General features: G+C 35.6%; 1 protein-coding gene across 13 annotated transcripts in view; it reads right to left on the minus strand.

The window, feature by feature from the left end:
- Positions 1–26,862, minus strand: part of tnn (tenascin N) — a 62,644-nt gene that overhangs the window by 19,561 nt on the left and 16,221 nt on the right. For 8 of the 13 annotated variants that reach the window (XM_038289262.1, XM_038289257.1, XM_038289258.1 and 5 more), the window contains exons 5-10: positions 20,544–20,677; positions 20,322–20,451; positions 15,034–15,216; positions 13,858–13,947; positions 4,169–4,432; positions 1,828–2,088 (exon numbers count right to left, since the gene is read on the minus strand). In XM_038289262.1, coding sequence (XP_038145190.1) covers positions 1,828–2,088; positions 4,169–4,432; positions 13,858–13,947; positions 15,034–15,216; positions 20,322–20,451; positions 20,544–20,677 — 1,062 coding nt within the window. The remainder of the gene's footprint in view (positions 1–1,827; positions 2,089–4,168; positions 4,433–13,857; positions 13,948–15,033; positions 15,217–20,321; positions 20,452–20,543; positions 20,678–26,862) is intronic. The other 5 variants (XM_038289267.1, XM_038289266.1, XM_038289265.1 and 2 more) reach the window with 1 other exon arrangement.

Raw genomic sequence — 26,862 nt, forward strand, 5'->3', positions numbered from 1 at the left:
ATGCAACTAAGTTTTATCATGTTACATTTTTAAAAAGAAAAAAATAGCATACTCCTTAATGTGATTTCGATCTGGGATTAATAAAGTATTTTTGAATTAAATTGAATTATGTGGTGAATAAGATGAGTAAGTTAAATTGTTTAAAGCAAAGCCTGCGATGGACTGGCTACCTGTCCAGGGTTTTACCTCGCCTCTTGCCCGTAGACAGCTGGAGATAGGCACCAGCACCCCTCGCATCCCCACTTGGGATAAGCTAATGGAGAATGAATGGATGGATGTTTAAAGCAAAGACCTGCAGATCTGAAACCTGTTTCCGTTTATGATGAGATTTACCTTCTAATTTTGTCTCCCTTTTCAGCTTTGATACACTGTAGAGGACTAAATATGTTACAAAATAAGATCTGCTTTAAGTCTTCAAAGCGATATCTTTACACCTCAAGCGAGGTGTACGTTAGGGTGTAGCCATCAATATGTGCTGTATGGGGTCCGAGGAAAGGTTCAAGTTCTAAAGAAACATGTTTGTAGTGGGCATCAATATACAGTTCTGTGAGCAAACTATGGTAAAAAGACAGGTGACAAACTGATAATGGACTAAATATTTTAACTATAATTAACCCATGTTTTAAAAAACATTTTAGAACATGAACTTTAAAAGACAGGTCACCAGACAGGTCTTTTGGAGTCATTAAGGGTTGCCAAAGTTATTAATGTTTACTTAATGCCAGAATAAAGATAGAAATTTTCATGGAATTTTACTGTTTAAGCAAGTCTTTTCTGGATTTTGGAAATGTACATTCACTAAAATGATTTGAGTCACTGAAAGCACACCTATGGGTGTATTTATGGAAACATCTGGAACACTACTTCCATGTGAGCTACTGTAAAATTAAGGAATAAAAGATATTATGAAGAAAGTTGTGGACCTTCATTCTAGGCTACAGTGTTCAGACACCTGATTTGTCTTATATAAAATAATATACAGTGTGGAAACATCTAGCCTGTTTTAATGTGATGGATGCATATTAAGCCCAAATCTAAAGCATTAGATTTGGTAAACATTCTGATTTCAACTGAAGAATGTCATTGTCAACATTATCTTGAAAGACTGAAAAACAAATAGGGATATGTTCTAGCACACATGACATATTTTTAGGAAACTTGCTAAACGGTTTAATAAAATAAAATTTGCTGTATTTGTTTGATTATAATGATCTTGCTTAATAAGGAAGAAAAAAGTGGACTTTGTAAGTCAGTGAACACCTCACACAGTAAAGGGGTTCAAAGCATTATTTCTGTAAGATGTTCATGCCCCTTACAAAATAGATGACTTTATCGGGAAAATCTGTCATTGGAAATTTGAGAGGCAAAGCTGTTGAACAAAACAGCCTGCTAACCAGCAAACTATTATATAAAGAGTTAAGAACGATGCCAAAAACAAGTTATTGTTAGTCCAAAGGAGGTTTGAAATTTTTTTACAAACAATATACGGTACTGGCATTTAGCAAACAATAATAGCTTTTTAATTAAAACTTACTTTATAAAGTAAAGATTTAATCTTTATTTAAGTTGTTATCAGATATTAATTTTTAATTTCATGCAGTAAATAACACAAATACTTAAAGTTGTATGTATATATCTGGTCCCAACTACACACTAAGAATATTATTTGTTTTTCTCTTTAACATATCACCCAGCTATTTTTAATTTCATTTAACAAATTTTATCATGTTAAACATTCAGAAAAAAATGTTTTCCAATTATGACAGATTAGGAACAACTGATTGAAATGATTAAGTGGTGTTTCTGAGAGAGTTGCAGATCTGAAACCTGTCTCTGCTTCCGTTGAGATCTTCCTGCTGGCTTTGCTTCCCCTGACAGCCCAGAGATAGACAGTGTAGACGACCCCTGGCCTAAGGCCAGTGAGCACATAAGAACTGTCCGATCCAACTGGGGTTTCCTCCCTGGACCCATCTGAGGAGCTATAGGTGAGCATGTAGCCATCAATTTGTGCTTGGGTCGGATCCCAGTAAACTCTGAAGCTGGAGTCTGTCTCATCTTCGACTGAGAGGTTAGTAGGAGCATCCAACTCTGCACAGGAAGTTACATTTAGTAGACATAACTTCAACTGTTAAAAAGCACACAGAGAGAGGAATTAAAACTACACATAGATCAGCTACGTCTATGCATGAGAAGTTACAGCCAGTGAGATCGAAGAAAGTGTTGATGTCAAAGTTGAATCAAACAATGCATTTTGTTATTTGAATTTATACAAATGTCATTATCTGGTGTTAATTTATTTTGGTTTCTTTGAAGGTGACCCGATTGGAAAAATATTAAGAACATAAATAGATGATTAAATCCAACTGTGACATCAAATCCCATTTCTATGTGTAGTATTGTCAGTAAACTATGATCTATGTTAATCCTAAAGCATGCAAACACTGTGAAAATGAGGGTAAAATGAAGTTTTTAACTGCATTTTAGCCAATTCCACCAAGTCACATAATGCTATGGGTACATTTATTGACAAAAATATTGATAAACATCAATATTGACCAAATTGTAATAATTTACCAATAAACTCTAATAGGTTTGTTTGACAGGGTAAGAAATAATTATGTCTTAGAAGACATTTTTCCACCTTCCAATAATCTCATGAAGAAATGAATAGAAAGGGAGGTGAATTTAATAGTAACTGACATTGTGAATAACTATCTGAACTACATGGCTTATTTTGCATAAAATATATATATGATACAATAAAATAATATATTCTGTTTACACCTTCCAAATATAAATAATTAACTATTTTGGTGGATGGAAAATACATTCTATGCAAACAATTTAAAAATTACCTCTACATATTAGGTACTGGATTAATTAGATTATAACTGATAAATCCTCCCTTTTTGTTAACAGTAGAAAAGATTTGGAGATGTACATTCCAAGCTCTGCTTCTCTATTAAGAACAAGAGTATTTTGCAATGTACAAAATTACTATAATACGTGTAAATAAATCATCATTGTAATGTTTCTTATTTTTCCTTTTGAAAAAAGGAAAAAAGTAACTAATATTTTGGTTTGAATCCACATTAATTGTGAAGACCCGCTGGGTAAGCAGTGTTAACATATATTCAAGGGTCAGGAAACATAGCATGGATAGCGGTGCAGTTTGTAATGCTGCTCTCTAATAGTGAGAAGGTAATGGGTTCAGTTCTGGGCTTTCTACTTGGAGAAAGTTTTTAAGGTTATAGTATTGAAATGTATCAAGAAATGTATTTTTACATGTTTTGTTATACTGCTATTGCCATACATTTGCTAATATAATTTAAGTAAATTTGCTCAAACAAACTGAGTGCAAATTCTTGCTGTGTAAATTACAGTAAGCTTATTTGGTGGTCAGCAACATATGCGAACCATAGAAAGAAAAAGGTCAGGTAAGAAAGAAGAAGATATTGAATTCTATTTCCTATCTCATGCTTTTTAAAAGCAGAGTTAATTTAAGCCGATTTGTCGGGTTTGCTGTTTACATATTTCAATCTCTAAAAAGCAAAAGCAATTCTACTTTCTTAATTAATTTTTGTTTTACTTTAACTTGAGTTTCCATGCTTATGATTTTCAAAAAAATGACACTCATCCCATCATTGTTGAATATAAATGCCCCCAATAATGTTGGTCCTGCTGTGAGGCTGTTTTTTTTTTTTACCTTTGTCATTCTGAAACAGCTGCTCGCCCCAAGAACAGTAGGCTCTAAAGGCAGTAGAAGATGAAAGCCCAGAGATGCCAAATTGCTGGCTTTGACACATAGCCAAAATGGCTCCCCTTATGTTTTCCAGACATTAGATGCAGGATGAGGGAATTGCTTTTAAATAAAGACACCAACTTAATTATAATAAATAATCCTTGCTAAACAGAGTGTGAGGCTCCCTAAGTAAAGGGGAGGTTAATGCAAATGAACTGATGATTCATTCTACCATTTTTAACAAAACAAGTAAGAAATTCTATTAAAAATCCAGCAAATCTTTGAACAATACAAGCATGAAGACAATACCAGTTCTTACCTTTGACAGGTATCTGGATTACCAGCATCAAGCTAAATATTATCTTGCAGCAATAAATCAAATCAAAGATCTCCCAAAACGGGCCTGGAGCCTAATCCAAAGTTTACCTGTTTCAGCTTCTGTTGAACTCTTTTCACTGACTTTGTCTCCTCTGAAGGCCCAAATGTAGACTGTGTGCAGGACTCCAGGCCTCAAACCAACCAGCCTGTATGAGGTGCTGTCACGGCCTACAAAGATCTCTGAGCTGGAGCCCTCAGCAGATGTGTAGCTCAACATGTAGCCTTCGATTTCTGCCTGGACCTTATCCCAGGAGACTGTTGCAGTGTCTTCAGTTACTTCAGTAGTGACAAGGTTTGATGGTGCATCAATGTCTAAACAGGTAAAAAAAAAAAAAAACACAAGTTGAATTTAGTAAAAAAAGTAAAATTAAATTAAATGCAGTTTGTCTTTGCTCGAAAGGAGAATTATAGTAAATGTCCTGTACTTATTTAACACTTGTTCAAGTCAGGGTATCCAAAACTTTTTACAGTACATTTACTGTATTCTCCTATAGTGAATGACATATGGTGGCAAGACGACTGGTGGTGGCAAGATGGTGGCTACACTGTAGCCACAGCTGCCCTAGGCATGCTGAAAGATTTGAGGCTGCCATACACAAGTGGCACCGGGCCTCTGACCATCTGTAAGGAAAGCGGGTGAGGTGTCTTGTCCAAGAACACAACAACTGAGCCAGACTGAGCATGGATTCAAACCAGCAATCATCAAGCTGCACGACAGACTTCTGCATCCAATGCCAATGTAATATTGCTAGTCTTTAAGGCTGCTTAGAGCCTGTAAAGGTGCAGCAAATTATAGCACCAACATGACAACTTTAATTCAACAAAGGAGGAGAACAAGGACATATGGAGGAATACAACCCAGAGTAAGATGTCGATTCATCCATGAAATAAGAAAAAAAGCTTCAAGCTGGATGATAGACTTCCCAGCAGTGTAGTTTTCATCAACTATGATGAAATATTTTGTTTACCCTCCTTTTTTTATGAGGATTAAAAAAAAATAGCTATACATAGATCTTTGTTGACAAAAACTTGAGAGATATGGGTGTGAGTTCTATTCAATGAGACGAGACTAAAGAAGAATTAGCAGGTAGTTGGTCAGACATTTGAAATGCATCATTGTGCTGTAATCTGCTAAGCGGTATCAGCCGTGCTGCTGCGTCCTCTTTGAACACACAGCCCACCTGACCTGCAGGAGGGCTCCTTCTGCATGACCACAGATGGATCATGGCAGCAGCGACAGGTGTGAAAACAATCCAGAATGGTGTGAGTGTGGTCAGAGTCTGCACTTTATACTCCACACTGATGGTTCGCTCTCGGCAATATGGCTCTTCCTGCTCTTTCTACTTAATAAACTATATGTGGCTGATCATCCTCTGCTAAGCATAAAAATCCCTTTGTCTAACTAGCAAGATTTTATTTCTTCCAGCTCACAAGAGGTGATGCTAAACATTCTTTGACTTCTACCAAAAGGAATCCCTAAATTATATCCAAAGAAAATATTTCATTGCATACTGTTTATTTTTGGATAAAGACACAGATGAAAAGGTACATAGATATTTGAATATTTCTTTCTAATGGTTCTCGCTTCTGTCTATTTAAATATGATGTAAATGTTTCCTTGAATTATCATTAAAACATTTTCTGTTCCATTTCAATATTTCAACATTTTAGTTAGCCTGTTCGTTGAATTTAGGTTTTTTAATTTCCAGGGCATTACAAGGCACTTATGTAGGTTCTCTCTGTATTTTCTTAATATCAAAACCCTGTGAATTCAAATCTATTTTGACCCCTAAGCAGCAGTAACTAAGGGGTGAATTCTCAGAAATAAAGCCAGAATTGCCAAAGTAGAAAGAAGAATGTTTTTGCTCTTTGCTTTTTTGGAGCAATAAAGATTTTATTAATCTGTGTGTAAGGTATAATTCATAGTAGATCAAGTGCTTGCTTTGGGATGGAAACCTTGTATGTCTAAAAACCTTCCTTTATTGTAAATTTTTTTAGCTTGTCTGTCTGCTATATTAATCAATATGATGTGTTGAGCTAGATCTGCTATTTTCACAGCTTTTGTGAGGCAGTTTTGAGTAAAGAAGGACATTAATACATATACAATTTTATTTGAATTCTCTAAATCAAAGTTTACTGCCTAACAGCAATGATAAACTGCACAGCAGCACTGTATCTCCAGCAATCATAGTATCTAGGCAAGAGCTGTCAGTATGGTAAAGAATCTGGTTGTTATTCAAAATTGTAAAGGTTCACTTTTTTTGCAACATAAAACTGACTAAAATAAGACTAGAACCTCTTTAAGTTTTAGTCGACAAAAACCGACTAAAACTATCACATATCATAATGACTAAAATGTGACTCAGAATAATAATAGTTTTCATCCTGAAGACTAAGACTAAATCTAAGATGGCTGTCAAAAACAATACTGCTATAAAGTCGAAAATGGCAAGTGGTATCTCCTAAATAAAAGCAGTCTTTCTGCCCTGTTAAATGTAAAAACGTATAGAATTCAGTCAATGTGTGTTAAATGACAGGTGTTCTTTGGGGCAAAATAGATTTAGGGTTTAAAATTCAATAAAAGCTCTTTTTTAATCAGGGTTTATTGAAGCCAGGTTATGATTAGTGTTGCGCTGATGCAACTTTTTACCGATACCCGACACCTGGCTGTGCAGTATTGGCCAATACCAATACCATACTAATACCATCTGTTTGAAATTGATGTGTGTGTGTATATATGAAGAACTGCATACTACTTGGATGTAAAATAATTGCCATCATGGCTTTGTCAAGCTGCTGCCTACCTTTGTGAAGCAGGAAAAAGACTAATACAGAGTGAATCCAGTAGAACTTTTTATTGCCTACCTGGAATGGGTGACAATAGTTAAATAAACTTTTGGCTTTCAAAATGGTATCAGTGCCCTATTTGTTGGCAACTCACTGACACCGATACCATAATTTTAGTGGTGGATCTGGGCCCCATGCAACACTAGTGCAACACTAGTTATGATTGCTCAGAGGTCATGGATGTTTACAGAACATGAGGACCACAGAATGGTTAAAACAAAAGTTGGGTCGACAAAATATATAAGATAAAGAGTGTACAGACAAGCTGTTGCATAGTAGCCTCTTGCAAAAACCTATGTTTTTTGTCTTATCTGATCATTTCACAAAAACATTTACATTGGAGCCTTTGGACTTTTTTGGTCTACTATATTGCCCAAAATTGCATACAGGTCAATGCAGACCAGCCATTCTGGATCTCCAATTATCTAAACTAATTGAACCAGAAATATAAAACATTATACTCAGATTTCAAAAAAAGGAAGTGTTGTGATCGTTCTCTAAAATCTGGATCTAAAATGTTTTACTTTATTCGTTTGACTGATGCTAAGAAAAATGCTGATATCATTCACAGCTTAATCCTTTTAAAACTGTTTTGATCCAAAAGGGCAATGGGATGCTTAGTTTAACCTTTTGGCTTGATGCTGATTGGCAAATGTACATAAGAGTTTTTGATTGACATTGGCCAGACAGCGAGGAGGTTTTCCTCCTGAGTCAAGGTGGGGAAGGGATCATTCAGCCAGAACAGTCATCTTGTGCTGAAATCTAGCCATGGTTTCTGAATTTTATCTCAGAGCGCTTCACAACAGCTATTTACATCCATTGCAGTAATGTGTTTTATGTGTTTCAACATCTTTTGATGCAATATGTGTTTCATCATTTGTTAATGCAATACGGGACGTTTGGATTTAATTAACACCATTGAGCCTTTCCTGTTTCAGGGAGCAGCAGCCACCACCGCTGCAAAACTGGCCTCCAAGAACTTGAAATCTAAGTACAAACTGGTTGTTCAGTTGCCAAGATTCAGACATCAATGACAGTTAATTACTCCTGTTCTTCTCTTCGCTTGAGAAGCTTTCCAGCAGGGGTTATGAGAGCGAAACAACAAAGAAATCCAAAGAAATTTGTTTGATCTCTGATAACTCTTTTAAATCTATAGACAAGGTTAGTCAATCTAAACAATAAAACATATTTTTAGACTGTCCAGTTACTCAACATTTTTCGAGAGTTGGTTTTGGTTGGACAGTTTTACCAACATAGTAAGGTATAAGAAAGAGAAAGATCTGCTAGAGCTACTTAGATGGATACAAAACCTGTTCAGTCTACTTCATGTTTGTCTGACTGAACTTCACCTCTTGAGCTGCAGGGCAAGTAACAACATAAAGCTTTCATTTCTGAAAGTCCATGGAGGCATACAGAAGGTGAAGGAAGAAGCAGCTGGTGTCCATGAAAATGAATGGCTTTGTTCATTTTTTACCTAAGAACACCAAGAAAGGCAGACAACAAAGAAGAGGATGGCAGGAAATAAAATAGTCAGTACCAGATGCATCATAAGAGAGGAAGTGGAGGGAGATGTTAAAGCATTAATCATTTGGGGTGTTAGTTTGTGGATGTGGTTCAGTCAAGGTTACTTCTCAATCAGTATGCAGTCTGAAACTAGAAGACTTTTGATGACCCACCCAAAAGAAGAAACAAACTTATTCCACTGCAGAGCTCTATATTCCCAGTCTTTTCTGTCCTCTCCTGCAGTCACATTGAAGCCCCTGGCTGCAAACTTAACAGTAGGGAAAACTTAAAGTAGCCCTTTCATCAGTGTTTCTAGAAAAATTGTCCCATCACCCTCAGTTTCAAACGACACTTAAAAATAGGCTTAAAGACTCACAAAGAGGAACTATAAAATGTATACTTAAAAAAAATCCCAATATGATTGCACCTACCTACAAACTCTCTGTGAAATCATTAATTCAGTTTATTTTTTTTTAAATCATGCCAAGTCACAACACATGTAATCTTAAGGTACTTTACCAGAGACAATTCAATCAGATTGGTTAAAGGTTTCTGTCAAGGAAAACTGATCGATTGTATTGAGTCATACACTTGCAAGACATGCTCCTGGATGAGCTGGCAGTGACCATTTTCGCTTGTAATTTGTTGTTGACTCTTCAGCAATCCCTCATACTGAGCATGCATTCAGCGACAGGAGAGGAAAAAACGCCTTTTAAGAGGAAAAAACCTCCTGCAGTATCAGGCTCTGTATAAGCGGCCTTCTGCCTTCTACAAGAAAAAGCAGATATACAAAAGGTAACCGTTAACTAGCTTCACAGGCAGGGTCGTCCACGAAAGGCACAATCAGGCAGATGAGCTCTGAGCCAGTTCACATGCCAGAGGATGAAAGACAGCACATAGACTTAGTCACAGTAAAAGAAACAGGACTACACAGAAAAGTAGGCTATGCTCCAACATCTATAAACAGAAATGTTGATGGCAGCAGCTAAGCTGATATTTCATTCCAGGATGTGCATCAGCCAAACAGAAACAGACCAGATGAAACTAACATGACAAGTAAAAACAGAGAGAAAATTAAGCAATGGGTTGAAAGAAATACTGCACAATTGGAGAATAAAGATAGAATAAAGGAGAATGATGAACAGTGTCCTATGTCATCCAGCAGCCTAAACATATAGCAGCATAAATATAGAAAATTTCTCAGGATAAACTAATTATTTTGGAAGAGGTATGAGGAAGGAGGAGCCAAGTGGAAATGTCTGTCCAGATTGAATTCTCCTGTGCCAGAGATTTACAATAAACTTGAAAAATTTAGGTATTACAACTTTGAAAACGCATGAATAAAAAATGTATTGCCTCTAAATGACTTTTTTTTTTACAGGATACATTTTTTTTTTCATATCAGCATAGGCAAAGACAGCAAAGTTGTATTCATCCTTGTTTAGGTGTCAGCCTTTCTCTGACTTTTTATGTAATTGCTGCTAGGATATTTGTACCAAAGCTGTAGTATATGAAGGATCCTGTTACCACAAATGTTATACCTCACTGACTGTGTAGCATCTGCGGCTATACAACAAAAACTGCGGCCTCGGTCACTCGGAAAATAGCTTATCCATTATAAGTGGCATGTTCGGCTGAGTCATTGAACACAGAGCTCAGAGGAACAGGCTGCCTTTTATCAAGTGCAGCTTCACAGCCTCATGTCCTCGCTGTATAGTGAAAGTGATAAAGTGCGCCTAAAAAGACAGCAGCATCATTTTCTATAGATATCCATTGTGTTTCTTGGAAAAGCTAAATTTGTTGTGTTTTCCCAATAATTATTTTCTCTATCTTTTGAAAGCAGCAACATGTTATAGTAGAAAGTGTTTTTATTCATGTACAGTAGCAAGATCCAGGCCTAACATTTGATTAATACAGAATTCAGAAATTGTGATAAATAATTATTTTGTCTGTCACTGTGGTGGACTGGAGACGTGTCCAGGGTGTACATGCCCTCTTGCTCAGTGAGTTAGAACCAGCAAATCTGTGTCCCATATAAGATAAAAAATTATGGAAAATTAATGCATGGATGGCTAATTTATTTACCATGTGTGCATTAAGTTTGCATTTTAAATATTTTAATAAAAAAACACATATTAATGATATTTAATTAACATCCAAAATGTATAGACATCTTAGAATATAACTAACTGTCTAACGCCCTCTAGTTAATATTACTAGTACACAGCCAATCAGCTGGCTGAAAAAAGAATATTGAAAGTTTATACTATTATACTACTATTCTAATCTACAAGAAAGAGGAATTTCCCAGCTGAAAAAAATATTGGAAATTAAACCATTCACTCTTTATAACATGACATACTATGAACACAATGTCTGTTAAACACCAGATTGTAGGCTTTTCTCTGAAGCAGAAAAAGGCTATTAACAATTTTGTTGTTTAATCTATTTAATCAGACAATACCAGTTTGTTGTGATCAAAGGTTCTGTCTGTAAATGGAGAACTCTAGTAAGGTAATACTGTGTTTTTTCTTTTTTTTGTGTGTTTTTTTACATGAAACAACTCTTATTAAAGCTTGTGTTTCTTTAGCACCATTTCATTTCACATGTCATCTCAAGCCAATCTACAGAAACAAGTCAATCAGATCATCGAGTCAGATCGGTAAAACATTCTGAGGCAAACCAGATAATAATATCCAAGTCATTGACTTTGCAGGACATGTTCCTCCTGGATGAGCGAGTGGCGACAGTAGATATTCACTCTGCATCTTGTCTTCGACTCTGCTATTATCGCTGGTTTATTTAAAGTTCCAGTTTACGTCTGTCTGACAGGCTAAATATTTGATGGCAACTTTAGTTTTTTGTTAACAATCCATTCTGTAAAAAACTGCATGGCTTCCATTGGTTGTAAAATGCTGCACAATGTCCTGAAATTCAAAAATCAATGCCACATATGTGTGTTCAATATCAACTAAAGATTGCTTCCAAAAGTCGTTTATTTTTGGTACAGTGTACGCTGTCAGATTTTACACAATTTACTTTCAATTTCTGCTTGACATAAATATATTCGGCCAGATGGATGTAAATGATCTTTTAAGGCGACTCATGAAAGAAACTGTACAGCTGAAGATGGCCTAGCTCATTCTGTGTGGTTGGGTAACTTTGATAGGGGATTAAAAACAAAATCACGGTTATAATATGGGTTAATCATAATAGATGCTGTTATGCATTGGTTTCATAATATTTTCTAATCCTCTGAACAAATATACACATTTTTTTCTTATTTTCTCCTTACATAGATGAGAAAATGCTTCCAGATAATTGCTGAATAAATATAAACCAGACAAAAGGAATGCTTCGATTTAAGAGATTTACAAGATATACAAAATCAGAAGAAAAGTTAAAAACAATCCTCAGTTAGCTAATTGGATAAATACTATGCTGTTGTAATAGCTAGATGTTATTTTAAAGAATGCAAACTCTAAACCTATATGATAATTACAGCAAAATTACATACAGTAAACATTCAAATAAATGATTTGGTGAATAAATACATGATGAGCCTTTAAAGTTCTGGACACATAAAAAAGTGCATTGTTGAAAAAAAAAGAATGAAGATCTCTCTTTAACATTTGTAAAAATTTCACATTTACTTTTTTCTTGAATGTTTTAACAAAATCTCAAGTATGTTTTCAGATCCTTTCTTGGATAATTTCCAGCTTCTCTATGAAAGAGTCTGGAAGGGATCAAGAGATGAAAATGGGGGAAACACAAGGCAGATGTTGAAGGGGAAAATGAAATATGTGAAAATATTTCCTCTGAGAGGCTTTGGTTATGGGAAACATCAACATTTCCTCACAGAGACTTCTGCACAGTAAATCATTATCTAATATAACAGACACAGAGAATTCTTTCTTGGGGACCCATTATCCTAATGTGTCTCCTTAGATTCCTTCTTTAGGAGCTGATAAGCCAAAATATTTTGACTTATCAGGATGTACTTTTTTTCCAATCACTGTCCAAATATTTTGCAAATTTCTAAAGAATTTTTTTTCTTCATAGCACTTTCTGCCTCATTTATTTCAATATTTGTGCTTGCTTGAATAACAATTCCTCTTTTTTGCTTCTTTTATCTCTCTCAATTGAATAACTGCTGTGTGGGAATAGACAGTATGCTTACTGAGATAAAAGGTTAGGTCTCCTTTTGCGCCATGCCAGTCATCATGAAATGATTGAGACAGCCCTTGCAAACACAGCCAAAGACTATCCTCTTCAATCACCTCTAAGCCTGTTCGTGTTAAACCTAAAATGAAGGATGTAGCTACTGGAGTGAAGACAAGCTACTGCCTGTCTGTTGTAGATTAGAGTGTTCGCACTCACATGCACTCTCAATTTCAGCACATGTAGGTGGCACATTTACGCAGAGAGAAAAAAAAACATCAGCAAAGACAGAAATCCATGAGTACCTGTCTGGCCTCATAAGATGAGAGGTAAGTCTTGAAAACACGCCGCTAAGCCAGATGACTTAAAATCATTAAATTGGCTACTGCAGAGTCTGAATTACGGAGAGACATGGATGTGGAGACTACTTTTCTCTTTTTTTCAACCAGGTAAGCTCAGAAGGTGGCTGATAGAGAAGCTGTAGGAAGAGTGCGAGACAGAAAAAGAGAATAATGAGAATACCTGGAGACCTGTCATGCTGTGTATAGACCATGCAGAATGTCAAGAACAGCTGTTAAAAGGGAAGATAAAAAATAAATTCCTCCTCACGTACTAAAGCCACTCAACACAAACAGAACGACATGCTGATATACAAGAATACCAGATGGTATCTGTAAATCACAGACTCTCTCACCTCAACCATCAGGGAGCATCCGATGGTCTCTACATTCATATCATGTTTCCCCTTGATGACCTCACCACAACCATTAAAGCTTGTCCATATGATTAGGTAGTAAATTCGTGGTCTCTGTCAATAACCCATAATTGTGCCTCTTGATGGCCAAATTCATTATATTGTTATTATTGGCTGAGTGGGGATAATAGCAGGTTGTACCATCTGGTTCATCAGTTAGATGAATGATTGATTAAGTGTTGCACCTCTTAGGCTCTGACCTCTGGTGAATTACTGATGTTCTGAGAAGAATGACGTTTTGTCTCTGACTCTACTGAAAACTAAAATCTTTTAATATTCTCCAATGCGTTTAGTTTCCACATGTGCATAACAAATCATTTATCATTTGATTCAGCCATCTACTCTGTCTCCTATCTTTCACAAATACATTCTCCATGCTAATGCTGCCAAATAGAAGTCAGTTCCAGGACAACTGCTCACTGATAATAACAAAGGGTCATAATGAGTAAAGGTCCTTTAAGAGGTCACTGACCTGTGACACCAGTAGTAAAAGAGGCCTTCCCTTCGGCGTTTCCTTTGATGGACTGCACAGATATTTGGTACTCTGTTCCTGGATACAGACCTGCAGGAAGACAGATTTTTTTATGTCCAAATTGAAAGGAAAAGCTTTCATTTCTTTTATTAATCCACGTGTCTAAATCACACAGAAACAACTGAAATAAAGATTTTTGGAATTAAGAGGATAATGAATTTAAAAGCTACAATAACTTAACTTTTTCACTTTAATCTTCTATCAACTTGTCTCAGTGTTAAATCATTTTTATCTTTTGAGCCCCACTTTGATGATTTTCATCATCACGTCTGTTACTTTTTTGCATTGAATGCTTTTTTATTGTTTTTTTTTATTTAGTGGCTAACCTGAAATGTTCATGTTTAATCGCTCCAGTAAGCAATATCATCATATAAATCTCATATCTGAGTCCTAAATCCTCTAAGTCTTAAATCTAAACATAGATATATAAATCTTAAATACAAATTTTAACTTCAATCTAAATATATGTCTGTAATTTATTTTTAAAGCTTAATATCTTAAATCCAAATGTTTTAAAATATGTAAAAAACATATATATACTGTATATTTCATTTTTAACATATTTACTAAACTTCAAATAAACATTTTAATTTGGATTAAGGGTATAAATATAAGACATAGATTTAGATATGGATTGAAAATGTACAGTACATATAAATATAACATTTTACCCTACTTTATCAAAGTGTGACATTTAACCCTGACTAACAACCTTTAATAACGAGTTGCATTAGGTTGAGAGGCTAAATAATTCCCTCTGCTTACATTCCCCAATCTGATCGGAGTTCAGAAAATTACAGATTAAAAACCATTTTCTTTTATTATTAATCCGGGATCTATTGGGATACTAATGTTATTTTTATAATTTCCATTCCTAAAAATACCACTGGAGACAGAAAAGCTAGAAAGCAATAATAAGTTTTGCTTAGTGTAACCCCTGTAAAGATCTTTCTAGTATTTTTTTAGGCAGAGGGGATAATAATACTAAAAACACAAAATAAAATTATTCAATCTAAACAATCTAATATTTTTGCATAGTTTGATCTTTTTCTTTGAAAGCATTTAGCAAGTTATATTCTCATATCAGTCTTGCATCCCTTCTCTTGGATGACTTACCTACAATAGTGTGTTTGGTGCGTGCCTCTTGACTCCTCTGAACATTCAGCTCCTCCTCCTGTCCTGACGGGTCGGTGTGTGTCAGTCTGAAATAATCCACTTCTGCCTGTGGGTTCTTCCAGTCCACTTGGATTGAAACCTCTGTCTGGCCAGTGACTCGCATATCATCTATGGTTGAGACATCTGAAAAGAATACATTTCATAGAAGTGGGTGTACAGACAGGAAAGGTCTCCACTAAAGCTAGAGAAAACAAGTTCATGTGATCTGGTCTGCCTCCAATTCCCGCAAAACTAAGTGCCGATGCGTTGGCATGTGAGATTTCTGAGGGGGAAGCCAAAATTTACCTTTCAGCCATGAAGACAATAGTTATTGTTCTAAAAGAATATATTTCAAAATTTGGTCTTGTTAGAGTAAAAAGGAGACAAGCAGTCAACATTTTTTTGTATTTAAATTATGTTGTTTATTTGGTGGTTCTCACCATAATTGCTCTGACAGTTTTGTAATTATTTTTAAAATGTACAATATTTCACCACAAATATGAATAGCACAATAATGTGGCCTAAGGAACAGATTTAAGGTTATGGTAGATAACTAGCCTAGTGAACAAGCCCCACCCGCCAGCGGCCAAAATCAATTTTGCCTGCGAGTGGTTTAGCCCTGATCAATGTCCCAGACTCCCAGGTACTAGAAATGATGGGCCAATCACAACGCAGAGATGTGTTTTGAATTTCTGGATGCAAAGCGGGCAGGATCTTGAGGGCTTGACGACAATGCTGCGCGACGCTCGAGAAAGCACAAGGAAAATGGCAAGAACCATTGAACAGTTCTCATTTGACTCAGCTTTGGAATCAGTTTTGGAAGGATTAGACTTGGGGTTTTCGTTGAAACGTGAACAGGAAGAGGCTCTACGCTCATTCATTTTTAAGAAGGACGTATTTGTCGTTTTACAGACAGGCTGTTTGTTTACACTCCCCCACCAGCTTTCTCTCACGATTCCTACGTCACAGTCAGTTGCGCTCATTGGTCAAAGCGTTGGCCAATAGGCACAGACATGGTTTGAAAAACAATGGGGTTGTTCTCATCAACAATCTTCCAATGTCTCATTCATCGGGGCCAGACTAAATTACACATTTAATCTCACATTTAGTCTGGTTTATCAGGCTAGTAGATAACAGGATGTTTTTACTTATTTAATACTTCTTTAAAGAACCACAGCAATTACATTAAGTAATGCCAATTAAACTTTAAAGATAACTGTTTTATGGCCACAGAGTGTTCTGGGTTTGTTTAAAGGCTTAAGGTAAAGGTCAACATGAGCTGACTGATCATATCGGGTCATTGCCAATGAGTTACAAAGAATGTTCACACAGCTTAGCACAAAAGCACTATCATTTTTTCCACAAATATTATAAATATTCACAAATATGAGAATGAGAATGGGGCATTTAAATCCTACTGAAACCTTTTGGTGAATGTAGAATAGCTATAAAAATATATTTGTAAAACATTTTTTTTGTTTGTTTTTTTTAAATCTGATCATCCTTCGAAACGAAAAAGATTTTTCGGCAAAACTTGATATTCACTGAGGGATGGGAGATCATGTTTGGAGGGTTTTGTTCTTGATCAGTGATTGTCTAAATCAGATCACTTTCCCTGAACACACTATACCAGAGCAATAAAAAAGTCCTAGCGAAAACACACTTCACTGCAGACATTCTTGTTTAGAATAAAATAACAATTAGGGGTGTTAAAAAATAAAGTAGGCGGAAACAAAAAGATAAAGACGATTTTCTCCTAAGAGGAAAAGCATAAGTAATACACAGAAACCGATGTTCAGAGATTATAAATCCAATTGTATTAATCGTTCAAATGTCAGGTTGGCTCTTAGGGGGGACCTGGAGGCATACAGGAGCACAAATCAATAGCATACAAGCACGCTTGAGATAGACAAAGAATGGACTTTGAGTAAAAAAACAGGCGCGGCCTTGAGCACGGAACATGACTAAAACAGATAACCCAGTGGGGCACAAAGAGAACTTAAGAGTACAAACATAGCAACACACAGGTGAAAGCAGAGGAGCTGATTGGCATGTCACAGGTGGAGCACATGGAGCTCATTCCATACTGTGCTGAGAGATGGAAGACTCAAAACAATAACTTACTAAAGAAAATCATACAGACAAACCAGGAAATAAAACACAGGCTCACTTAGATAGTCTTAGAAACTGCTATCACACAATCTATAAGTCATAACAAAAGTAATTTCCCTCTGGGATTATTAAAGTATTTCTGATTCTGATTCATCATCCAAGTGGTGACGTTTTTATCACTGATGACACGTGAGGAAGTGCACCGTACCCTGCAGGGATGTGCCTAGTGTTTAATGAAAACTTCTGTAATCCAATACTTTGTGCTCTCTCTTCATTCTGCGACAACATTGTTATCTGGCTAGACTCTCTACACTGAGATCTGTCACCATTTGTCGAAAGTGTTAAAGTCAAGTTCCATTTTAGAGATGTCCCTTTAGAGGATGTTTTAAAACTCTATCATAGTTTCTGGTTCTAAAAGAGCAAGAATGAGACACAGAGATGAGCTGAGTTAATGACACGGTCTGAAAGGCGAGGGGCGGCTAGTAATGACTCAAGGTGCTCTAACAGACATGTTTCTAATGTATTTGTGAAAATAAGAAGGTAAATGTTTTTAAAACCATTATTTCCACAGTCATTTCCTTCATTAAGCTTCAGCATATCTGCCTAAATTCAGCATGACTTTCTGTGTAACCAGAAGAAACCTGAGAGAGGGAGATGTCAGTTTCCGGGTTGATAGGGTTATTAAAAAAAGAAAAAGTGTAATTTTGCTTTTTCCTGACCTTTTTCAAAATGTTTAAGTGCAGAGCAGTGCATGGCTCTTCTTTACACACTGTGTAATCTCGCCTTTACCCCAATATAAATAATTGATGGTCATTTATGTAAAAAAAAAAAGCTGCTTACGGCCTGTCTATGCTGTAGTTACACCACAAATCTGAGCAATAAAAAAAAAATCTATAATAGATAAAAAAAAATATTGTAATATATTAAATTAAACAAAATTCATTGTGTGAAAATCAAAAGGAATGCTGTAACTGTTCACAATTAGTTTTTTTTACTAATTGGTCTGACATTTTTACAACAGTACTACGATTTCAATGTTATCAGACAGTATGAAAAAAATTCACGCAATTATGTAGAAAAAAATCTCTATTCGTTTTTTAGAGATCAGAAATTAGCCACAAAAATTCTTATTTTAGCAACTTTCTTTAGGACATTTTCTTTTAATTCAATACCTTGATGTTATTAAAAAAAAAAAAAAAAAAGAAAACCCTACTTTTATTTTAGTTAACTTTCCCATAGTTCATTTACATCAGTAGACAACCATATCATTAGAATAATTTCATGACTGTTACTAACCCCATCTTGAGTTTTGTAAACTACATGGACATAAATATTAGAAAACACATTTGGCACACCTTTTCATAACAAGAAAAAATAAGTGATTTTATTTACAAATGCAAGCCAAATGGTAATTTTTTTTAATTTTTTCCCATGCGAAGACTTACCTCTGGATCTACAACATATGGTGAGAAAAGATACAAAAAAACCATTACACAAAACAAATGAAACCAGTTAGCATATTTTATGTCTGTTTTTTTTCTTCCTTTTGTTTGTTTTCAAAGGGGAATTAGAAAGTACTCACTTAAAGCCCCCTTTGAAGTAGACCATCGTTTGAAGTTAAAATGAAAAGTATGCAACCCGTGAAAGGTCTGCCTCATTTTGCTCTCTCCTCACACAGCACCAGGCCAGATGATGTTGTGTTTTCTTGTGGGAACAGCCATGAAGTATGACTTTTTTTTCCATGAAAACCAGTCAAACCACATTTCACAATCCAACTCATCTCCTTCCTTCTCATTAACTACCATAAATCCAGACAAGAAATCCCTTCCCCTACCACTCTGTCTCCTACCACATCTGTGAGTTGCAGTTTATGGTAAACACATCCATGCAGCAGTTTCCTTGTAATTACCATAATGTAATGCCTAACAAGCCAGTGCCTAATGAAACAGTCAAACACGGTATATTGAGCTTGATAAGTAAAAGATTACACGGTAAAAAACTAATCAACTCAGCATTTATTTATTTTATGTTGAAGGGTTGTACAACAATACTTAAAAGCTACATATATTAATATATTCTTATTCCAGGGAGCATTTTGTCTTGTCAACACGAGTTATTGAAAATTGTAGTACGGCCTGAACATTTTAAAGCAGGTGATTTTTCTCTTATTCTGTAACCTCTCAGGCTGTATTATGATTATTGCACTGCACTGCACAGTCACATGTTTTAGGATCTAAATGCTCAAGCCTTCATGGTTTCCGGACTTTTCTAGGACATTGTATCTAATCCGTTTTAAGTAAGATTATATTCCTCTTGCCTCAACTGGGTGATCCAACAGAAAAATAATCCAAAATGCAATGAAAATGAGTTTTGCAAAAGAGACATCCAGTTAACACGAACATAAAAGACTGGCCTTCTTAAAGCCTCCACATCAGCCCTGTTGAAATTGTGAAATTTGACTAGATTTGATTAGATTAGTTGTTTCCTGCCAGGAAACCAGCTAATGTAGTTTGAAACTTAAGAACTCTGCATAACAGGGTTCAAATATTAATCCAAAAAGAATCCACAAGCCTGTTAATGAAAAAAAGTGTATCTTGTTGGCGAAAATGTATTTAGTATGTGTTTATAATTTTCACATTGTATGGTTTAGAGAAAGCATACTAAAATTCCTTTGCATATACTTCTGGTTTTTGAAACTCAATTAATAAAAGGTTGAAAATGTATGATATTCAGAAGCAGTGGCACTTTTTGATTTAGGCCATATGGGAAACTGCCCAGGGTGGAACTAGAGAGAGGGGACACATTACCACTAGGCTTAAAAAACATAACCTATCTGCTCTTTATGTCAGTGTATGCTCATTCTCTAGTGAGTTGGTATCATTGAATGTTGAGTAGGTCTCCCCTTCATACAGTAAAACATTGGCCATAAAGCATGTAACTGAAAATGGACTGGTTGAAATTTAAACTTGTAAACATCTATCAAGCTCGAATTTTAAATATGTTCTCAAGAAGTTAAGAATACTTTACAATGTGTTAACATGACTTATCAGGAATAAAAATGGTCCTATACATTTCTATAGTGGTCAAATATGAAAACCACGCAAACAAATATATGCTTTTGTGCCTCCTGGTCTCACCTGTGGTGGCTTTAATCATATCTGCTTCACTTTGGATCTTTTTGATGACTGCATAGACCTTGACAATGTAGGTAACCCCTGGAGTGAGATCCGTTATAAGGTAGGAATTTTCAGAGTTAGGAATCTGAACCTATTAAACAATTAATGAAAGGAATGATTTAAACTTTTTGCAAACAACAGCTTATTTTGATGAAAAGAAAAAAATATATAAAAAAAACATACCTCCTCCACTGCACCCTCATCAAATTTGGGATGATAAGTCAACATGTAATACTCAGCTCCTTGGACAGTCTCCCACTCCACCAGAAGAGAGACATCTGTCTTCTGGATCAACTGCAGACCCTTAGGTGCCAAGACTGAAATAGAAATGAGAATTAGGGGTCAGCATGGAGTCTATAAATTATTTTCCATTGAGGAGCTAATAGTTCTCTTGTCTTTCTTTCTCCATCATTTGTGTTTGTGTTAAGTGCATTACCACACCGATTACCCAAAATCACCTGACCCAGAATCATCACAGCTCACAGTGCCGCATTACAGATAATATAGTTAAAACCTGAGAGATAACAACATTATGGGCGTCATGAACATTTTAGAAATTTCTCATAAATTTCTCTTACTTTTTCTCCTACTGTGGACTTTTACAAAGGCGCCAAATCAGATTAAACAAACATTCTTAACCCTTTATAGGGCAAGTTAGCGTTTTTGATCAGTTGCATACTCCTTAAAAATGGAGTCCCCCCCCCGTCCCTCAGTGAGGTTTAGAAGCACAATATCTATATCCAGCCATTCAGCAAAGATACTGCTACATGGCTGTACATCTTATTTTGTCATTTGACCAATTAGATGAACCCTTTAATGATATATTCCCTACTATAAATTAAGTTTAAAAAAGGTAAAAAGCTGATTGAAAAGTTAAAAAGAAGAGTTAAAAAGTTAATAAACCTAGTTAACAATTATATTTAGGTTTAAAAACTAAAAAAATGTAAGTGACAGTATCAGCATTATTGCCTCTAAGGTTATGTTGTACCAAAAGAAATGTGTTTCTTTCACTCTCAGAGTGTTTTTCATGAATTTTTTATAGAAACACTTTTGTTTTTTTTCTTAATATATTCAGGAAAGTTGGCGTAACTAGTTATTACATTGACATTAATTTCTGCCATCAAAATATCCATATTTTATGAATGTTACAAAGGTAATAAGGTCTTGCTCTGGATTCCAATAACACTATTGGCTTGAAACTTGGATTTTCAAAGTATTTCACTGAGCGCCCTATAAAGGGTTAACTTCAGTAAATTATCTTAAATGATTCTCCTAAAGGTGATGTGCTCCACTTGTGCATGAGTGAGTAAGTGTTTGTGTGAAATGTAAATCTGCATAATTACCATCCCAATAATTCCTTAAAAGGCGGCAAATTTTCACCCCTCTGTGAATGAACACGCAGTTTTCCAATCATAGAAATTGCATTAAACATGAAGTAGAAAAACTTAACGGTTTTGCAGATCAAGGTCTGCTTGAGAGATAATTAAAGGACCAGTAAAAAGCCAAGCAGTGAGAAATAACTTGCAAGAGCTGTAAATGCCACGGTTGCACTGTTACCGAAGTAAAAATAAAATAATGAAAATAATATAAAGGAAAAATCAATTGATCCGAAAACAGTCAATAAAAACTACTACTGGAGGTAAGAGGTGCAACATATGCTGTAAATATTTAACACGAGTTCAACATCCACCAACATGACAACATTCTGCTAAATCTCCTTTTAATACACACGTATAATGCATATCTTTAGACCACATCTGCCATCCCTTCATCTTACTCTCTATCTCTCTCACAACCTATAAACATGTATAAAATATTTATATATTGCGCATTTAGTGTACTGTAAGAAAGCCAAGGAACTGCCATGGATGAAATGAATGCAAGTCTCTCTGTTAGAGGAGTGTTGCTGAACTTTCTATCCATTTTCAGTTCCAGATGTTATTTCAATTGTAGCCTGATCTCGGACTGTGCTTTCTTTTGATGATTTTACAAAAAAGTAAACCAGAGTCCCCTTGATACCGACATCCCAACTGCAAGTAATGACTCATAGAATACAATTTTAATTTATAATCTCAGAGCTGCATAATATGTATTGAGTCGGCCTAATAAAATGAACAATTGCTTCTAAGAAAAACAAATGTAGTCATTTCGTAAAAAGCTAGATGTGGATAACAGCTGACTGATTACGCAAGACTCCTCTAGACTGGAGCACTCATAAAATGTGTTCGTACCTGAGAGGAGACTAGCAATAGGAGCAAAAATGTTGAATGCGTCGTTTTCTTGTAAATGACACGTGCAAATAATTTAAGAACCAATTCATAAATGTTCTTCCATGAGGCCCCACAAGTGGAATATTTATTTCGAATATCAGTGACTGTCTACAAGTGTGTGTAGAATAGGACATTTGTTGCAGGAAAGCTGCAAAGAACTACACTCAAAACTAAAAACAAATGAAGTCGGAGGAGTCAATAATTAAATTTAGAGAATACCTGCTTAGTCAAAGTAGTACTCAATATCCAAGGAAAAGACAAAACATAAAGCTTATGAAATGTTCCGAAATATTTTGAAAGATACATGCGATAAATACTGTCCTATAAAATAATAAACCAAACGGTAAATATTCGGATACACTATGGATCACAACAGGATTGCATGCAGAATGCCTGTAAAAAAAAGAATATGTGGAATAGAAACTTCCTAACACTATTGGATGACGGAGAAAGAAAAAATATATTAAGGTTATAACAATAAATAAACTTAATTTTATGGGCCTAAAAAGAAATATCATAGTAAACTCTGAGATTAAAACAATCCTAACTCAGTGTCTCACAGCGGTGGAAAATAGGGAGATCATGGTTGTTGTAAACAAATGTAAGAATAAAAGGTCAAATGACATTGATGTAGCAACAATTAAAAAAGTTTATGATGGAATTGTTAAAACACTGACACATATCTGTAATCTCTATTTTCAAGCATATACAATAAAAAAAAAATAAGTTTGGAAAATTGGACCAAAATCTTATCATGATCTCCATATCAAAACTGGAGATAGAGAGAAATTTACAAACTATAGGCCTGTTTCTCTACTTCCACAGTTTTCCAAGATTTTAGAAAAACTATTTTTGGCAGTCCAGAAAATTTCATTGGTAAACAAAAAATGACTTTCTAAAAATCAGTCTGTATATAGATTATAGAATTCCACATTTTTGGCAGTCTTGGAAATTATTAGAGGAAATAACGAGCTCCATTGATGAACATAAGTTTGTAATTGGTCCATTTGTCAATCTGGAAAAACCCTTCAAAACAATCAATCACAATATTTTAATCAGGAAAAGCATTATGCCATACATAGGGGTGGGTCTGCGGTGGATAAAGAGCTTTTTCAGGAGTTGGCCACAATTTTTGCAAATGGTGATTATCAGTATAATGGGTGATTATCAGTACAATGTATACTTAAAGGCTGATTTATACTCAGAAACCAGGTCGTCTGTGTATGTGTCGCAGTAAATGCAAATGTGCTCCCACCCCTGTCGCAGACATTCTGGAGCACTGTCACTACCCGATCCGTCCCAGAAGCATGATCCGTTCTGCGCATGCACCATCAGTTAATTTGCGCTTGCGAATCCAGTTATACATCCAGGTCGTCCTCAATTTTATTTAGTCAAAAAGCCCTAAATGATGTTTTCCCTCCCCAAAAATAGTAAATGTACTAAAATATAATGTGTTAAAGATTAATAATGTATTTCATGAGAAAATAAATGCCTTAAAATCCTTTCTGTTTTATCAGTCATCTCTGCCAGATCTACACCGGAAATGGAATCCTACGTTACTTCCGGTGGCTAACTTTTTCGGCTTTGGATTTAAACATAAATCTGGTCTTTTTGAGGTTTATGTTTTCGTTTCATTTAAAATTGATGCTATATAGTGTGTAATCTAAAGAAAGAAACAACTTAAATGTAGATAAACATGGTTTGATCATATTTCAATCATTCTTTGAGCGAGTCTGATGATGATGTCAGAGAAGCAGTTTAACGAAGAAAATATAAAAAGCATAAAATATGTCTCACAAAATTGTATATGTGTATTAGCATTCTTTAGTGGGTTAAGGATAGAAATTACAGTATTTATGGACACCTGGATGTATCTGTTCACGCATGTGCAGGACGGATCGTGCTTCCAGGACGGATTGGGTAGTGACAAGCACCTCTCTAAAATTGTAGGTGACCACAGACAGTGCTACAGGAGGCCTCTGGTTAAATCTACATCCACTCTACACTATCCGTATTTGCTGTTTGGTACCTTAGCAGCTTTTTTTGTTGGTATGACCACCATTGCTGAAAACGACTCGTGAAGTTTGATCAGCTAGCAGAGCAAGGTGCCTTCATGTCCCTCTGTTGTCGCACAAACCTGCCCCCACTTCCTCATTGCCTCGGCCATATCTACACCCACAGCTAGTTCGTGGTTGTCCCTTTTGCGTTGTGGCGTGGAATAACATAACGCAGACCACGCTTCAATATTGGGCATAAATCAAAAATAACTGCAACAAGCTCACTGCGATAGTAAACTACCCCACCCGCCAGCAGCCAAAATAATCTTTGCCTGCGACACATTTAGTCTGGTTTATCAGGCTATCACTGCGACACGCAGCTGCGGGAGTAGCTGGTGTCCACCAGGGGTCAGTATTGGTACCAGTATTGTTACTTCTCTGATCTAGTACAATGTTCAGCGCAATAAATGAACACATACCAGACAGAACACAAAAATATCTGTGGAGATGAAGGAAGGGTATAGTTACAGGGATAAACTTAATATCAAATTCTTAAATTGAAAATAATTTGCATTTCAATAAACAGTGTAAAAGTATGGAATGAATTAAAGCAATGTCCAAAAATAAGACTATATATGGTCAAACAGGTTCCCTTAAAATGATATACGATGGAAGAAGGGTGATTAACATCACTGGGTATGCTTATTCCCTCTATGCATAGTATACTACATATTTTGTTGATGGTTGTGGACATTTGGGCTATGTCTAATTACTGTGTGAATGAAGATGTCTGAGTTCACATGTGAGTGTTTGTATGTGTGTTTATATGTACATTAATTAATTAATTTGCTCATTTATTGGACTTTGGAATTGTATGACCTCACAAGTAAAGTAGCAATCAAGAAGATTGTTTGTGTTAATAGGACAGTAAATGAAGGGTTATGATTCAATAACTTCCACCTCCTTATAACCCTTTACAGACATAAGCTCTAAATCATACATATAACATAATAATGCATATATGTAATTAAATATAAGTGTTATATTTATGTTATATTTATGTGTTTAATTTAATTTTAGTGGATTTTCTGAAACAAAGTTATTTGATTAATGAAAAGATCCTGAAAATGATCCATTCCTGTTACTTTGCAACAGCAATTAAAGTGACCCAGAGATAACCAAGGTAACAGCAGTCAATTATTGTTCAAAGGCTAAGGAAGAAATCCCCTCACAGCAGGTAAAAAACTCTGCTCTTTGGTGGCTTCACTGCAGAAGGCCAATGTGTCTCAGTGGAAATGGTGGTAAAAAAGGATACTAAAGGACGGACAGTAGATATAAAAAAGAAATATATAACTAGAGGGGAGAGCAATAACAGATCAGTAGCCAGAAAGAAATATGTGATTAGTGTATGGGAAAGGGCTTATACAAACAAGTTGAGTGAAATGTTGGGACATAAATGGTTTTAAGAGCATAAAAAATAAGGCGTATATTTTGGACAAAATTTGTGTAAATCTACATGAAGGAGTTGTTGGCAGGGAAGGAATTTACATCAGGTTCAGGTGGTATTCCACAAGGCAAAATCAGGAAGCTTGGTGTTTTTCCTTTAACATGGACTTTTCCATGCAGGAACTGTAAGTTAATCCCCCTGATGCAACTCAAGGCAAGAAGGTCAACAATCTTTACCCTTAAATATTATGTCAGACCAGATGGAAAAGATAAAACATGCTAAGACTGAAAACCATATTTGGACCAAAATTTAAGCTAACAAACGGTACATAAAGTAAACTAGGTTATAAAGCATTTACTGAAAAATTTCTAAAAAGTTCAAATGGCTTTTTCCTCTGGTGAATGGGCACTCAGTTTTAAATGCAATCCCACTGTCCTTCAATAAGTTGAGATTGGCATCCATCATACATGTGTTAAAATTAAACATTGCCAGATAAAACAACAACTCTTTCCACTGTGATCCTTTTTTTCTACATAACTATTACCAATATTAGTGCTAACAGTCTATAACAACACACTTTGTTTTTTTTGCCTACCTCCCACTTTTTATTTTGCACCCTGACATTCCCTCTGACCAGCACCACTGTTGATGTTGGCTTAGGTTTGATATTCCCCTACACAAAAAGTTGCAGAGTTGAAGAACTAAATGCCATGAGGTAGCTCGAGGTTTGACATGGCTGACCTACTACTGTGAAAGTCTGAGTCGCTTATTCCAGTTTGAAAATGTGT

Source organism: Cyprinodon tularosa, unplaced genomic scaffold (assembly GCF_016077235.1).
Source record: "Cyprinodon tularosa strain WSP-4 unplaced genomic scaffold, ASM1607723v1 ctg267, whole genome shotgun sequence".
NCBI lineage: Eukaryota > Metazoa > Chordata > Actinopteri > Cyprinodontiformes > Cyprinodontidae > Cyprinodon > Cyprinodon tularosa.